General features: G+C 45.6%; 1 protein-coding gene across 1 annotated transcript in view; it reads left to right on the forward strand.

Moving 5' to 3' along the window:
• LOC125939896 (60S ribosomal protein L10a-2-like) overlaps positions 1-14,817 on the forward strand; it is a 43,862-nt gene extending 29,045 nt beyond the window's left edge. Inside the window, exons 5-7 of the mRNA XM_049655418.1 lie at positions 1,862-2,010; positions 5,520-5,698; positions 14,647-14,817. Coding sequence (XP_049511375.1) covers positions 1,862-2,010; positions 5,520-5,698; positions 14,647-14,817 — 499 coding nt within the window. The remainder of the gene's footprint in view (positions 1-1,861; positions 2,011-5,519; positions 5,699-14,646) is intronic.
• The last annotated feature ends 701 nt before the right edge of the window (positions 14,818-15,518 follow it).

Raw genomic sequence — 15,518 nt, forward strand, 5'->3', positions numbered from 1 at the left:
GCATTACGGCTTGCACGCAAATAAAGCTTTTTGGCAGTACGCCGTTTTGTTGTGCCTTTCTAACTTCGCAATAACGCGTATCTTGTAAGTATCTTCAAAGTAACAAAACACTTTTTTATGAGCATGTAATACTGTACTCAAATACTTTTCTGAATTGAACATTTCGTAAGCTACAACAATACGTTTCGCACAATACTCAGCTACTTATCTTAAATAGATTTTTGAAGTATCTTGAACAAGTCTGCGTATACCGTAAGCTTGAAGTCTTTAGGCTAATTAAGTTCTTTGAAAAGTAATTACTAAATACTCGCCTTCTTCCAATTTTTATGCGATATACAAGACATGTAGTTTCTTTTAATTTGTTTCTTCGTTGACCTATGCGAGGGACAGTGTTCCTATTCATTGAAGTAGGAAGCATGTTGCGACGGACGAGCAGTAATTGTCTAATCTGTCTAGATTAATTGCAACATTTGTAGAAAGTTACTTATTGAAGTGTTTCAGAGTGCCACACTGCCGTTTTTTCGCAACGTTTCCCAGACTCCTAAAATAAGTGCACAAGATACCAGCTTCAATTTAGGTAAGAGTAGGGGGGACCTTATGTTTAATGGGTGGCGAAATTTCTCACTCTTGGCCCAAGTGTGTTTTTTACCTATTTTAAGGCGTCATACAAACTTATTAGTTGGCTTCTCTGGAGTCGTCGGCGAACTAGACCAAGCATCTCGCTTATATTTGCCGAAAATAAGGGGCAGGTTATGGGTAATGCGCAGGAAAAGTTTAAACGCGTGTGGGCTCAATTACGACCTTTGCAACAAATTACGTATGCAAGTGCTCTAGAGCGTTATGAACTCTTTCTTACGAGTGCCCAGTTGATCGTTTTCACACACGTGATTAATGACGACACAAGGGTTGGATGCAATGCAAAAGCTACGTGTTAATCTGAAGTTAAACGAATAATACAACGCGTAGGTACTATCGTGAGCAATATGAGCTCGAACACGGGAGCGCGTGGAAAATAGCCTCGAAACCTAGATAGCGTCATACGTGGATGGCGCTGCCGAAACCGGATGGGAAAGGAGGGGGGCTCTTCCACTAACTGTTGGCACCCCCGCTTCGCTAGCGTACAAAAAAAAATGATAAAAGAGGCGTATCCGAACGCTCAGCCAACACCGCCTAGATTTAATACAAGCATGACCTGTGCATTATGGCAGTCTGCGTCACAGCCGATATCTCAATAGCTGCATAGCCTGATGGGTCATTTGATGTAGCTGAGCGCGTTGATGTGAATTGATATCACCGCTAGCGGCCAGTGACATGCTACAAGCTATCGTTTTGCAGCAATGATATCGAGGCGGGAGTGTGAACAGCCAGCGGAAGCGCGGCGCCCTTTCCAATTTGTTTCCAAAAGCGGCCGCTGCAAATCGGCCGATGTAGGGTTCGAGGCTATTTTCCACGCGCTCGCGTGTTCGAGCTCATATTGCTCACGATAGTACGGGGCCAGAAAATAGTGTTTACCAAAGGTAAAGTTATTAAGAATGTTGCCATAGCTTGAACAGCATGACCGACGTCATCTGACGGACACACCAAATGGTTGGCTTGTGTGTTAACTGCCCGCGCAAGCTTTAGCTCTGAAGGATTTGCAATTAGTGAATTAAGAATGTGTTTTAGAAGTCATTTAGAAGTCACCCTTTTCGTTGTGCCTTACTCCCGTGACTGAAGGCCAGTTCAAGGAAAGGTGTACGTGTGATGGTATAGTCACTGAGCTAGCACACATATTTTGCCTCCCGTATTTTGCCCCCGATCTCAGAGGCTACGATGTACCATAAGTCAGTTAACCTTATTTTGCTGTTGTCTCTCTGGACAGGCTGCCGCACGTTGTAAAGCCGACCTTTCGGGGCTGCATGATCGGCTACAACGCAGACAGAAAAGAAGCCAGGGCCTGCAACCTTGACTTCATATCTGTCGACGAAGTCATGCAGCTGAAGGGGCGGCCCACAGCGATTAAAAAGCTCGGTGCGTGTTTGTTGCTGACCAACCATTTCGTAGGGCAGCTCATTGAATGCGAAGCGTTCTTCTTAGTCAGTCAGTCAGTCGAGTTTTTTTTTAGCCTGTGTCTGCTCGTTTTCGTGGGCTCATTGCGACGAAAGTCCAATCTAAACTGGGGCCGCTTGGTATGTGCCACTGGGATAGTGCATTGAGGAGTGGCTCATACTTAGTGGCGCACACCCAATGACCCCAGTGTCATGACCCCAGTGTCACGAACCCAGTGGCATGACTCCTTGGCGTATGTGTCGCTCTTCAATGAAAAACATTTATACCAACATGGTTCAAGTGGTTATCAAGACAACAAACACCTACGTAGTGACATCTACGTAACGTTCGTTACGTAACGTTACGTAACGTAACGTTACGTTGATGTCAGCTAGAGTGGAAGTGTCCTTGAATTATTTATGGACATCTTCCGCGTTCGCAGATTCCCCGCTAATCATAGTTTATTAATTCGCGGTTTCCTGTATAGCACAACCAGAAAGCGTCGCATAAGTCGAGGTAATGAAAGCGTCCACCCTCAATGGAGCCGATGCACGCAGGCGGTTAACGTGTGCTATCTTGAAAAGACTCCGTGCATGCTCTGGTTAATCTCGCAAGTACCGTCCGCAGGTCTAATTATCAAATTCAGCAACATTATTATAAAGATTTAAAGATGTAACTATTTATCATTCCTTCGCGTCCTTTAAGCTGACGTTTTCTAATGCAAGGAAAACGCGCCTGAAACTGTGCTGTTGAAACGTTTGCTGCTAACAGATATTGCGTGAAGGTGTTGCGATGCCGAGGTTAGCACTGAATTTTTGGAAATACGTGCTCAACGGAGCAACACGAGGGATCCCCGGCGGAGTTCTAGGTGTAGGGAGCCTACATGCAAGCACAGCGCTTGCATGTAGGCTCCCTATCTAGGTGCTATCGGTGAGCCACTCTAGGAGACGCGCGCCAATAATGAGCATCTTCCGCGTGAACTTCGAGCGAAACTGCTGGGGAGACATTTGTGGGTACCTTTGAGTATGAGGCTGCTTTGCTTTACATTCATTAAGGCCAAATTAGGCGGAACAAAACAATGAAACTAGACTTGAACGGAACACGATGCCCTCAATTTAATAAAAGCAACCCTTCTAATTGATTTTGAAGCGTGATTAACATCTAAAGTTCCTAATGTGTTATTGAACGAGGAGAGGAAACCGAGGGCTTGATTAGTCATATCAAACAAAAACGGCCAGGACTCTAACGTTGGCTTCTAATGTGTTATTGTAAAGCAAGATTCTGTTAATTTTTATTGCACCGACCGCATCACTTGCACGTACTTCTTCCATAACAAGAGAAATCTGCCAAATAAAGTCGCTGAGGAATCCGTGAACCGGTCAAGAAGTCCGTGAGTAGTGAACACGTGCAGGACACGCGCTGTCGCCTCTGTTGGGACATACGTGTACAGCGCGTCAGAAGACGACGCGGAAAAAGGGGAACGCGAACAATAGCCTTTACTTAGCATAAATTACCAGCTTGCGCAGGCTTCCAAACTAGCACAGTGCTGGTAGTTTCGAAAATGTTTAGTGTGCGAGCGGTCGTGTCGAGGGAACGGCGTATATAGTGGAGCCCGTTTGTTGAACTTTCGCGGCTCGGAAGCGGCACCCTTCAAGAGGACCAGTGTTTATCGCTGGTTTAAAAACGCCAAGGGTGCCCCTGAACCCATGCGGCTGGGCCTGGTGACTTATCTTAACTATCGTTAAGTGAAGCTCTCGACAAAAGACTGTACGATGACTTATGCGGTGTGAATACATGAGTTTGCGCGATGACTGAGTGATGCGAGTTGGATAAAGAAAAGACGGCGGGCTACCCTCCCTCCGAAGCGTTGCGAGCGACTGGTAGACGGCCCGCTTCCTTTCCGCTTCCCGCCCATGCGTGGGCGAGCTTGAGCAGCGATCGCCGGCTCACCCGCGACGATGTTATCGAGCGCGCGGCGACGATGTTATCGCCCTTGGGCTTTATGCGGAACATCACGGCGACGAGGATGGCAGAAATGCGCCTGGAGTGTCTATATAATTGCTTTCGCAATAGAATGCATTGCCGGCCTCTTTGAACGGCTGTGCCGTAGATCTCGATATGGCTTGACGGTGTCGCTTTAGAAAGCCGGTTTAAACGTTTGAAGGCAAGAACTGAAATCTCATTTTTAATCCTTTTCGCGCATGCTACGGGAAGAGCCACTGACCTGAACTTGCGATAACATGATTTTACAAACGAGGGGTCGATGTTGTATGTTGCGAAGGTGCAATTAGCGGACTATCGATGGCGCAGTGCGTAGCTCCCAGTTACGTAATGTGCGCTCAGCAATTTAAACGCGATAATCGAGGTTCGTGGCTGCCGGCACTCATCGCGCCCCCTTGTGGCCGCTGCGGACACCGAGCTGATGTATGTATTCTGGTATACAATGAAAGTGAGAGATTTTGTAAAGCCTTAGGATTGCATTTGGAAGCCCAGCGACAACCGAGCGCCCTCGGGGTCAGCAAAGACCGCCGGCTGCCATGCAGCCCGATTATCGCGTTTCATTCGCCGAGCCCTTTACGAGAAAAAACAACCAACCACCAACAAACGAACAAACATTTATGCGGAAATTAACTTATAATATTGCACTATGATCTCCGTCAAAGCAAAGAGCCAGCTCAAAAGAGTTTTGTGGGCGTCCTGTCCAGCACTGCCGATAACGTTTAGCGGGCGTATAAAGGCTGTGCATGCATACTTATCACCCCCTCCCCCCCCCCCCCCCCCCCCCCCCCCCATCGCCATAACACGACAAGAAGGTGACAAGAAGGTTACAAGAACTGGCTTGCCTTTGTTTCTTGGCATGGAGGTTACGTTTGTGTGAATAACGTAATGGATATTGTTGGAGTAAGGAGAATTAGTATTTTAATTAATTAGCACTTTGTTCGCTTACCGAACTGCCAATGAAAGCTCGTTCCGGCCCATCAAAAACACTGCTATTGGCCTTGCGTTCAGTTTCGCACGCTTAAATAATAAATTTGAGGATATAAAACTCAGCTTATCCAAAAATCATACATTGTGTCCTGTCATGTTAGATGACTTATGGGTGCGTTTTTAGCGGTGTGTCTCATTTATTTAAAAAAAAATTTAGTGCCTCTCTATTTTGGGTGAAATTGAGTGCCATATATCAATACCAGGTTAGCCATTTTCAGCAGTCGTACTTTATCATCTTGTCTATCTTACTATCCTGTAATGACTAGTGAACGGAGAAGTCGTCCACACGAGTTCTAGCGCATAGCACGAGGCTACAGTCAGGTGATCTGTAATCAAAATTCCTACTGTAGTCGCGTGGGATGGCAAGTTGCTGTTTTATGAAACTTACTCCACCTTGCAGGCTTCCACATAACTAATTTGCAGTAATAACTGCTGTATACATTTTTTTAACATCAGACCTGATAGAGTCGGTCGTTATTCAAGTGTTTCCGTCGCTGCTGCAGCGGCGAGGTACGACGCCTTCTTTGCGCCCAAAGATTATTATCTACTGAGAGATCTCAACAAGCTCTTGGAACAAAATTTCAAAAAGGAGAGGAAGTGCATCACGCCGGTTCCGCTGTACATGGAGTTGGACGTGAAGGTGTGCGAGCTCAGGAGAAGCACCAGGCTGTGGATGAGGAGGGTAAGTCAAATTCACCTCTTCTAGAAAACACACACACACACACACACACACACACACACACACACACACACACACACACACACACACACACACACACACACACACACACCACACACACACACAACACACACACACACACACACACACACACACACACACACACACACCACACACACACACACCACACACACACACACACACACACACACACACACACACACACACACACACACACACACACACACACACAACACACACACACACACACACACACCACACACACACACACACACACACACACACACACACACACACACACACACACACACACACACACACCACACACACACACACACACACACACACACACACACACACACACACACACACACACACACACACACACACACACACACACACACACACACACACACACCACACACACACACACACCACACACACACACACACACACACACACACACACACACACACACACACACACACACACACACACACACACACACACACACACACACACACACACACACACACACACACACACACACACACACACACACACACCACACACACACACACACACACACACACACACACACACACACACACACACACACACACACACACACACACACACACACACACACACACACACACACACACACACACACACACACACACACACACACACACAAAGATGCAGATCCGACGCGCATCTTGGAATCTAGGTGAAACGAAGCTCTCGTGAAGCGGTTAATCAAATGCTACAAATTTGCCCATTTCGTTCCTGCGTCTTCGGCGCACCAGCAAACTGGTGTGCGAGCATGGCCTCTCGCACACCCGAGCACCGCAATGTGACACATGCGGCGATCATCTCATATATAGAAGTAGATATAGATCTACTTGTACATCATCTCGTATATAGAAGTATACGTTTGCGACCTGGGGCCTCATGGTTAATGCATCGGACCCTTGTGCTGGGGCACTGAAGTTCGACCCCACCAGTGGGCACTTTTTAAAATACGAGCTATTCGTAAAGACAGCAGCAGAACTCAGCAGCCACGGTGAGGAAAGTCCGGGAGTGTTCGCAAAGAATGCTTCGCTGTAAAAGAAAGCAATGACAGCGAGCATGGTGATGAGATTCAGGGTAAAATGGCACGAGATGGGACTTTCTCCTTGAATCCTTTTCCACGTGTTGTCGATGATGTTTGCCTGAAAGATAGTTTCAGAACATCTGTCAGATGACGGCATGCTTGTATGTTCGTCGCTGGTGTCGTGATTTTGCATTGTTTACTACTTTTCTGCTTTCTCGATAGCACAGTGTATCTATAAGTGATATTAGAGCGCAGCATATAGTTTCTCACTATATTACCTAGAGGGAAATCTGGCGCTGCTGCACTGTGGTATGCATGGGAGTGCAGGTATACTGTGACTTCGGATTGGCATCGTTCTCGGAGAGCCAGGACACCTTGAAGACGATCCTTGCTAGCACCGCTCACTGTATCACAATTGTTCATTTTCGGCTAGACCAACACGTAAAAAGCTGCTTTAGCGTTATTATTCCGCAGAAACATGTTTTGTTTAATTAGGAGAGCTTATAGCATGTACAATTATATGAAACGTAAAAAAAGTATCTGTCGGCCGCGAAAGTTGGAGGACAGAAGACAAGATTCGCGCTCGCCTTGGAACAGTTTGTTGTCTGTTCTTGCTCTTCTTCGCTTGATTATGCACTGTAAGTGAGTAAACTTCACTGGAAGATGTAATGTAGCTTCATGAGAACCTTTTATGAAGATTTTACTTTAAGAATGCATTGTTTGTGTAGCCATATTCACGTTTTAGACGAAGCCTCGTAAAAAACCAGTCAACACAAGCCTCGCACACCCACATACAATTATTGCCATGGCGGCACAGCGCTCTTTAGAAAACACTCATAGATGGTGGTGCCAGACTTATTCCCTCTAGGTAATGCAGTGGGAAACGCTATGGAGCGCAGCTCCTGCGGCGTGGGTCGGCGTCGGCGTAACCGAGCGAGCGAGCATAGCGAAGGACGAAAGACGCGAGGAGGAAAGCGGAGGAGGAGGGTATGGCGAAAACGCGAGAAAAGCGTAGTGCGGCGCCGATGGCTACGAGATGGCGCCAGAGTAGCGCGCGTCGGATAAGACGAGCTCGTACAGGCCAGTTACAGTAACGTCGGTGATATATAGAATGGCAATGCAAGCCATAAAATTAGAACTGTCGAAGTGGGTGGAGGAAAACGGTGTATTGGGGGAACTACAGAATGGGTTCAGGCCAGGCAGACGCTTAGAAGACAATATGTTTGTACTAACTCAGTGCATAGAGATTTCAGTAGCTCAGAAAAGACCTTTATGGGTAGCATTTCTAGATATTAAAGGAGCTTATGACAACGTAGACAGGGAATTGTTGTGGGATATTCTTCAATACGAAGGCATAGATGACGATTTCGTGGAGCTGCTGAGGGAGATATATCGAGACAACCAAGTACAAGTGGCATGGGAAGGCCGAAAAGGAAATGAAATGGTGGGAATTCACCAAGGATTGAAGCAAGGATGCCCTCTGTCACCATTGTTGTTCACGCTTTACGTCAAGGGCATAGAAAGACGACTGGAAAACAGCGAATTAGGTTTTGATTTATCCTACATGCGTAATGGACAAATGGTGCAACAGAAGGTCCCTGGATTGATGTACGCAGACGACATTGTGCTACTAGCGGACAATAAAAAAGATTTACAGATACTTGCGAATATCTGTGGGAACGCAGCGACAAATCTAGGCCTTAAGTTTAGCACAGAGAAATCAGGGATTATGATCTTTAATGAACACACGAGTAACTTCGTGGTGTCAATTCAACAGCAAGTAATACCCATAGTGAAGCAATATAAGTACCTCGGCGTACACATAAACGAAGGAAAGAATTACTCAAGCACCCACCAAGATAATCTGAAAATAAAGGGGAAGCGGAATGTAGCATTAATGAAACACAGAGCACTGTGGGGCCACAATAAGTATGAGGTGGTGCGTGGAATCTGGAAAGGAGTAATGGTGCCAGCGCTAACATTCGCAAATGCCATTATATGCTTAAAATCGGATATATTGGCGGGTTTAGAAGTTAACCAAAGATCAGTAGGCCGGTTGGCATTGGGAGCACACGGTAATACGACAAATGAGGCAGTGCATGGAGACATGGGTTGGGCCTCTTTTGAAGTCAGAGAAGCACAAAGCAAAATTAGTTTTGAAGAAAGGCTCAGGAACATGGATGAAAATAGATGGGCGGCTAAAGTGCACAAGTATCTCTACATGAAAAGCGTGGACACAGAATGGAGGAAGAGGTCAAGGAAGTTGGCAACTAAGTACAGGATAATCGAAACTGTAAATAGACAACCAGGGGTCATCAGAAAGAAAGTGAGAGAAATAGAGACCGTGAATTGGATGCAAAGAATGGAAACGAAAAGGACAATGGAGATTTACAAGAATGAGAAGAAAGAAATTAGAAGGGAAAATCTGTACGATAACACAAAGGGCAGTGCCTTGCTATTTGAGGCTCGAGCCGGTTGCCTAAGGACGAAAACATATCGGAACAAATATTTGGAACTAGATGAGACATGTGTATGCTGCAGTAAAGATCCAGAGACCACTCAGCACATCCTAATGGAATGCGACGGGATCCACCCAGCGAGAACCGTAGGTAACGTGCAACTCCCAGAAGCGCTTGGGTTTAAAGTGGAAGGAAACATAAACAGATCAGCCGTAGAGATCACCAAGAGACGATTAGAGTACTGGTGGAAAAAAAGCAGGGAAAAGATGGATACGACCTGATCTCTTAAAATCATAGGCAGCGGTACAAGCTAAATTTTTGAAAAAGGTATACAAAAATGCGAGATAAAGAACATGTGTAGTATACCTGATTAAATCAAGCAGGCTAGGTGACTATTTGTCGCCACCCCGTTTCAAAGGGGATGCCAATAAATCATCATCATCATCATTGTTGTTGAATGGTGTTTCAAATGTCACCATTGTTGTTCACGTTTTACGTCAAGGGCATAGAAAGACGACTGGAAAACAGCGAATTAGGTTTTGATTTATCCTACATGCATAATGGACAAATGGTGCAACAGAAGGTCCCTGGACTGATGTACGCAGACGACATTGTGCTACTAGCGGACAATAAAAAAGATTTACAGATACTTGCGAATATCTGTGGGAACGCAGCGACAAATCTAGGCCTTAAGTTTAGCACATAGAAATCAGGGATTATGATCTTTAATGAACACACGAGTAACTTCGTGGTGTCAATTCAACAGCAAGTAATACCCATAGTGAAGCAATATAGGTACCTCGGCGTACACATAAACGAAGGAAAGAATTACTCAAGCAACCACCAAGATAATCTGAAAATAAAGGGGAAGCGGAATGCAGCATTAATGAAACACAGATCACTGTGGGGCCACAATAAGTATGAGGTGGTGCGTGGAATCTGGAAAGGAGTAATGGTGCCAGCGCTAACATTCGCAAATGCCATTATATGCTTAAAATCAGATATATTGGCGGGTTTGGAAGTTAACCAAAGATCAGTAGGCCGGTTGGCTTTGGGAGCACACGGTAATACGACAAATGAGGCAGTGCATGGAGACATGGATTGGGCCTCTTTTGAAGTCAGAGAAGCACAAAGCAAAATTAGTTTTGAAGAAAGGCTCAGGAACATGGATGAAAATAAATGGGCGGCTAAAGTGCACAAGTATCTCTACATGAAAAGCGTGGACACAGAATGGAGGAAGAGGTCAAGGAAGTTGGCAACCAAGTACAGGATAATCGAAACTGTAAATAGACAACCAGGGGTCATCAGAAAGAAAGTGAGAGAAATAGAGACCATGAATTGGATGCAAAGAATGGAAACGAAAAGGACAATGGAGATTTACAAGAAAGAGAAGAAAGAAATTAGAAGGGAAAATCTGTACGATAACACAAAGGGCAGTGCCTTGCTATTTGAGGCTCGAGCCGGTTGCCTAAGGACGAAAACATATCGGAACAAATATTCGGAACTAGATGAGAGATGTGTATGCTGCAGTAAAGATCCAGAGACCACTCAGCACATCCTAATGGAATGCGACGGGATCCACCCAGCGAGAACCGTAGGTAACGTGCAACTCCCAGAAGCGCTTGGGTTTAAAGTGGAAGGAAACATAAACAGATCAGTCGTAGAGATCAGCAAGAGACGATTAGAGTACTGGTGGAAAAAAAGCAGGGAAAATATGGATACGACCTGATCTCTTAAAATCATAGGCAGCAGTACAAGGTAAATTTTTGAAAAAGAAAAATAATGAGAGGTATGCAAAAATGCTAGATAAAGAACATGTATAGTATACCTGATTAAATCAAGCAGGCTAGGTGACTATTTGTCGCCGCCCCGTTTCAAAGGGGATGCCAATAAATCATCATCAGCATCATCATCATCATCGTCTGGGAGGTATGTCTGCGGCGGCTGCTGCTGTGAATCGCGCCCACGCGCTGCCTCTCGCGATGTCCCTTTGGGCTCACATTTGGAAATGCGGTTGTTACCCGCCGTGGTTGCTCAGTGGCTATGGTGTTGGGCTGCTGAGCATGAGGTCGCGGGATTGAATCCCGGCCACGGCGGCCGCATTTCGATGGGGGCGAAATGCGAAAACACCCGTGTACTTAGATTTAGGTGCACGTTAAAGAACCCCAGGTGGTCCAAATTTCCGGAGTCCCCCACTACGGCGTGCCTCATAATCAGAACTGGTTTTGGCACGTAAAACCCCATAATTTATGGAAATGCGGTTGTTTGCTTGAAGTCAGGGGTACAATCGGGACTCGATGGCAATCAAAGGTCAGTTGGACGCCTCGCATTGGGCGCTCACAGGAAGACTACTCATGAAGCTGTGCAGGGTGATATGGGCTGAACAAGTTTTGAAGTAAGGGAGGCTCAGAGTAAAACTGATTTCGAAGAGCGACTGGGGAATATGGAAGAAAGTAAATGGGGTGCGAAAGGTGTTCAAATTTTGTACAGGAACAACATTGACTCCCAGTGGAGGAAAAGAACTAGGAACCTTAGTAGCAAGTATGCGACCGGTATGGTCAGCAACACGGCAACAAAGAACGTCAAACGCAAAGTGATAGAGGCTGAGACAATTTCATGGGTGGCGGCAATGGAAAAGAAACCTGCTATGACTAACTACTTCAATGAAAAAAAAAGAAACGAAATCAGGAAAGAAACAATTTATGATAACTCAAAGGGAAGCTCCTTACTTTTCGAAGCGAGATCAAGATGCCTTAGAACGCGCCCTTATACAGCGAGGTACAGTAACGAAGAAGAAACATGTGCTTGCTGTGGTAAAGCTACGGAAACGATAGAACATGTTTTATTGGAATGTAAATATATCTATCTACTGCCAGTTTAGGCTCCTCGGACCTCCTTGAAGTCCTTGTATTCAGGGATAGCAGGGGGAAAGTAAACATGTCCGCTTTAGAGATTATTAAGAGGCGGTTGGAGGTTTGGTGGTAGAAAAGTAGGGAGACAACAAACAACGGAGACGTGCAGAAACACAGTTCCCAGTAATGGTTCAAAATGTTTGATGCTTGGAATTCTTTGTATTTGTGTGTTTTCTCAAAAATAAAGGTAGGACATTAGGCAAAATAATAACAAGTGCTTGGTGGCGTAACCCACCACCCAGTTTCAAAGGGGACGCTCATAGCATCCATCTATCCATCGATCCAGATCAGCGAGGCAGTTGTGCCGCACGAGAAAGATTGCCCGCGCCAGCCAATATATCGCGAAATGAAAACACGTATATACTGCGCTCAGATTTCGCATTAGCGAGTATCGTAAGCGTCAGTAAATTTTTCGTTTCGATTGAGATGAACGTTCATTTATTCAACTATATGAAAACAATACCTATCATAACAATACCAAAGATACCTATCAAGAAAGGGGTCAGGCAAGGAGACACAATCTCTCCAATGCTATTCACTGCATGCTTAGAAGAAGTATTCAAGCTCTTAGACTGGGAAGGATTAGGAGTGAGGATCGACGGCGAATATCTCAGCAACCTTCGGTTTGCAGATGACATTGTCCTATTGAGCAACAATGGAGAGGAATTACAACAAATGATTGAGGACCTTCATCGAGAAAGTGCAAGAATTGGGTTGAAGATGAATATGCAGAAGACAAAGATAATGTTCAATAGCCTGGCAAGGGAACAAGAATTCAGGATCGCCAGTCAGCCTCTAGAGTCTGTAAAAGAATATGTTTATCTAGGTCAATTACTCACAGGGGACCCTGATCATGAGAAAGAAATTTACAGAAGAATAAAATTGGGTTGGAGTGCATACGGCAGGCATTGCCAAATCCTGACTGGGAGCTTACCACTGTCCTTGAAAAGAAAAGTGTACAATCATTGCATACTACCGGTGCTAACATATGGGGCAGAAACTTGGAGGTTAACAAAGAAGCTCGAGAACAAGTTAAGGACCGCACAAAGAGCGATGGAACGAAAAATCCTAGGAGTAACGTTAAGAGACAGGAAGAGAGCGGTGTGGATCAGACAACAAATGGGGGTAGACGATATTCTAGTTGACATTAAGCGGAAGAAATGGAGCTGGGCAGGCCATGTAATGCGTAGGATGGATAACCGATGGACCATTAGGGTTACAGAATGGATACCAAGAGAAGGGAAGCGCAGTCGAGGACGGCAGAAAGTCAGGTGGGATGACGAGGTTAGGAAATTCGCAGGCGCAAGTTGGAATACGCTAGCGCAAGACAGGGGTAATTGGAGATCGCAGGGAGAGGCCTTCGTCCTGCAGTGGACATAAATATAGGCTGATGATGATGATGATGATGATGATGATGATGATGAAATGAAAACAATAAAGTCGGACTCAGGGATACTGTATAACTAACTTTTAAAGACGATAGTCTTTCTTGGGGAACTTAAACGCTGAAAATTTGGTCTGTCTGTCTGTCTGTTTGTCTGTCTGTCACCCGATTCAGCCACGCGGCCAAAGTTGGACCACTTGCTTATCGCCCACACTACTTAAACTGGTACGGCTGTTCATACTTGTGAACGTTATCGATCACAAAGTAAATATTACGCATATCTGAGGCGCAACATCACTAGGTAAGTATTAGGAGGTGTGTTCCTTTAATAGGAAATACATAGATACGTGACTCTAAAGACCCTAGTTTCTTAAGCTGCGCTGAAAATGCCATGCTATGCGCGCCGACGAACGACGTTCCCCGACTGCGCGCCGACGAGCGCCCTCTGCCATGGAGGAAGGAAAGCCTCTGCACAAGCTCATGTTTCCCGATGTATTGCCAGATGGCGTCCATGTCTCACGCAGCGCCTCCTCAATTTTATCAATGCCAGCCAGATGCGGCCGATTCAACATAAAGGAAGTGCTGTCTGAGGCAGGGCAAAACATAAATGGCCGCTTGATAAAATAATGCGGTAAAATGAAATCTGTTCAAACAAACCTTCATGCCAGGACGGAAATGGTACGAGAACAGCATCACGGGTGGCCGCGGATCAGACCAGCACTCATGTAGTACGGCCGGCAGAAGACTATCGTCTTTCGACGACATTTGCAGCGAAGCACGCAGATACGCGGCAAATTTTTTAACAAGAAAAACACCTGCAGGGCAAACAATACATAACTGGGGGTGAATCGGAATTGCGTGCTAGAAAAAAAGCAACGAAAAGGGATAATAGATCTTAGCAACTCGCAGCCATATATATAAACAATTCACATTAATTCGGCGTCTCAATTTACTGAAATGAAGAGTTCTGCAAAGGGCCCCTGGCACATAAAACTGGCCTTGAATTTCGGCACGTGTGCACTTCGCGTATTCTCTTTGTGCAGTCACTACCTCGTTTTTTTTTGTGACCTGACGCGCAGGAGCTGTCGTTCGGCATCTCCGTGGGCCATGTGAAGATGAGTGCCGACGAGCTGGCCGAGAACGTCACGGTGACTGTGAACGAAGTCCTGAAGCGACTCAAGAAAGGATGGGAGAACGTGCGCGGGCTGAGCGTCAAGTCCTCCATGGGGCCCATTTGCAAACTCTACTGACTGATACTGGCGTATCTGTCACGGAGTCGCCGAGGCACGAATCCTTGGTGGCAGTCATGCATAAAGAGCACTAGACCACCCGCACGATTTGTCTTTGCTGTTTTTCAATGCCGGAAACGGTGAATTACCGTAGGAAACAATTTGTGGGGCTTAAGGTCCCGATGCTGCAATGTGGTCTAAGAGGAACTCCGTAGTGGTAAGCGGTAGATTATATTTGTGCACTCGGAGTTCTTTAACGTTCACCTTAAAAGCGCGCTACCACGATCGATTTTGTGCATTCCGGCCCCACACAAATGCGGTCGCTGCGGATAGTAGGCGATGCCATCCAGGATTGCAGGGTCAGAAAAATTGCGACTATAAAATCAGAACTTAAGGTGTCGTTATATTTCTACAAAATCGATTAGATTAGCGGTATCTTTTTTATCATTTAGTCCTTAATTGTATTAAAATCACAAGCTATAATCTATCTATTCATTCTCATATGCCTGTTCACAAATTTTGTTTATATTATTTTATAATTATTTTTTCTTATTCTATTGAACTACCCAGTTCTTGGCCAATCCCCCAAAGTGGGTATGTGCCAGTAACATCTCGGCTCTGCATCTACATCATCGTCGAAGCACATCGGCGCCGGGATTCTGTTTGATTGGGTGCTGGGTTGAAAACGCCTGGTATATGGGCTCCGGTGAACAATATCCGTA

This window comes from Dermacentor silvarum, chromosome 9 (genome assembly GCF_013339745.2).
Source record: "Dermacentor silvarum isolate Dsil-2018 chromosome 9, BIME_Dsil_1.4, whole genome shotgun sequence".
Taxonomy (NCBI): domain Eukaryota; kingdom Metazoa; phylum Arthropoda; class Arachnida; order Ixodida; family Ixodidae; genus Dermacentor; species Dermacentor silvarum.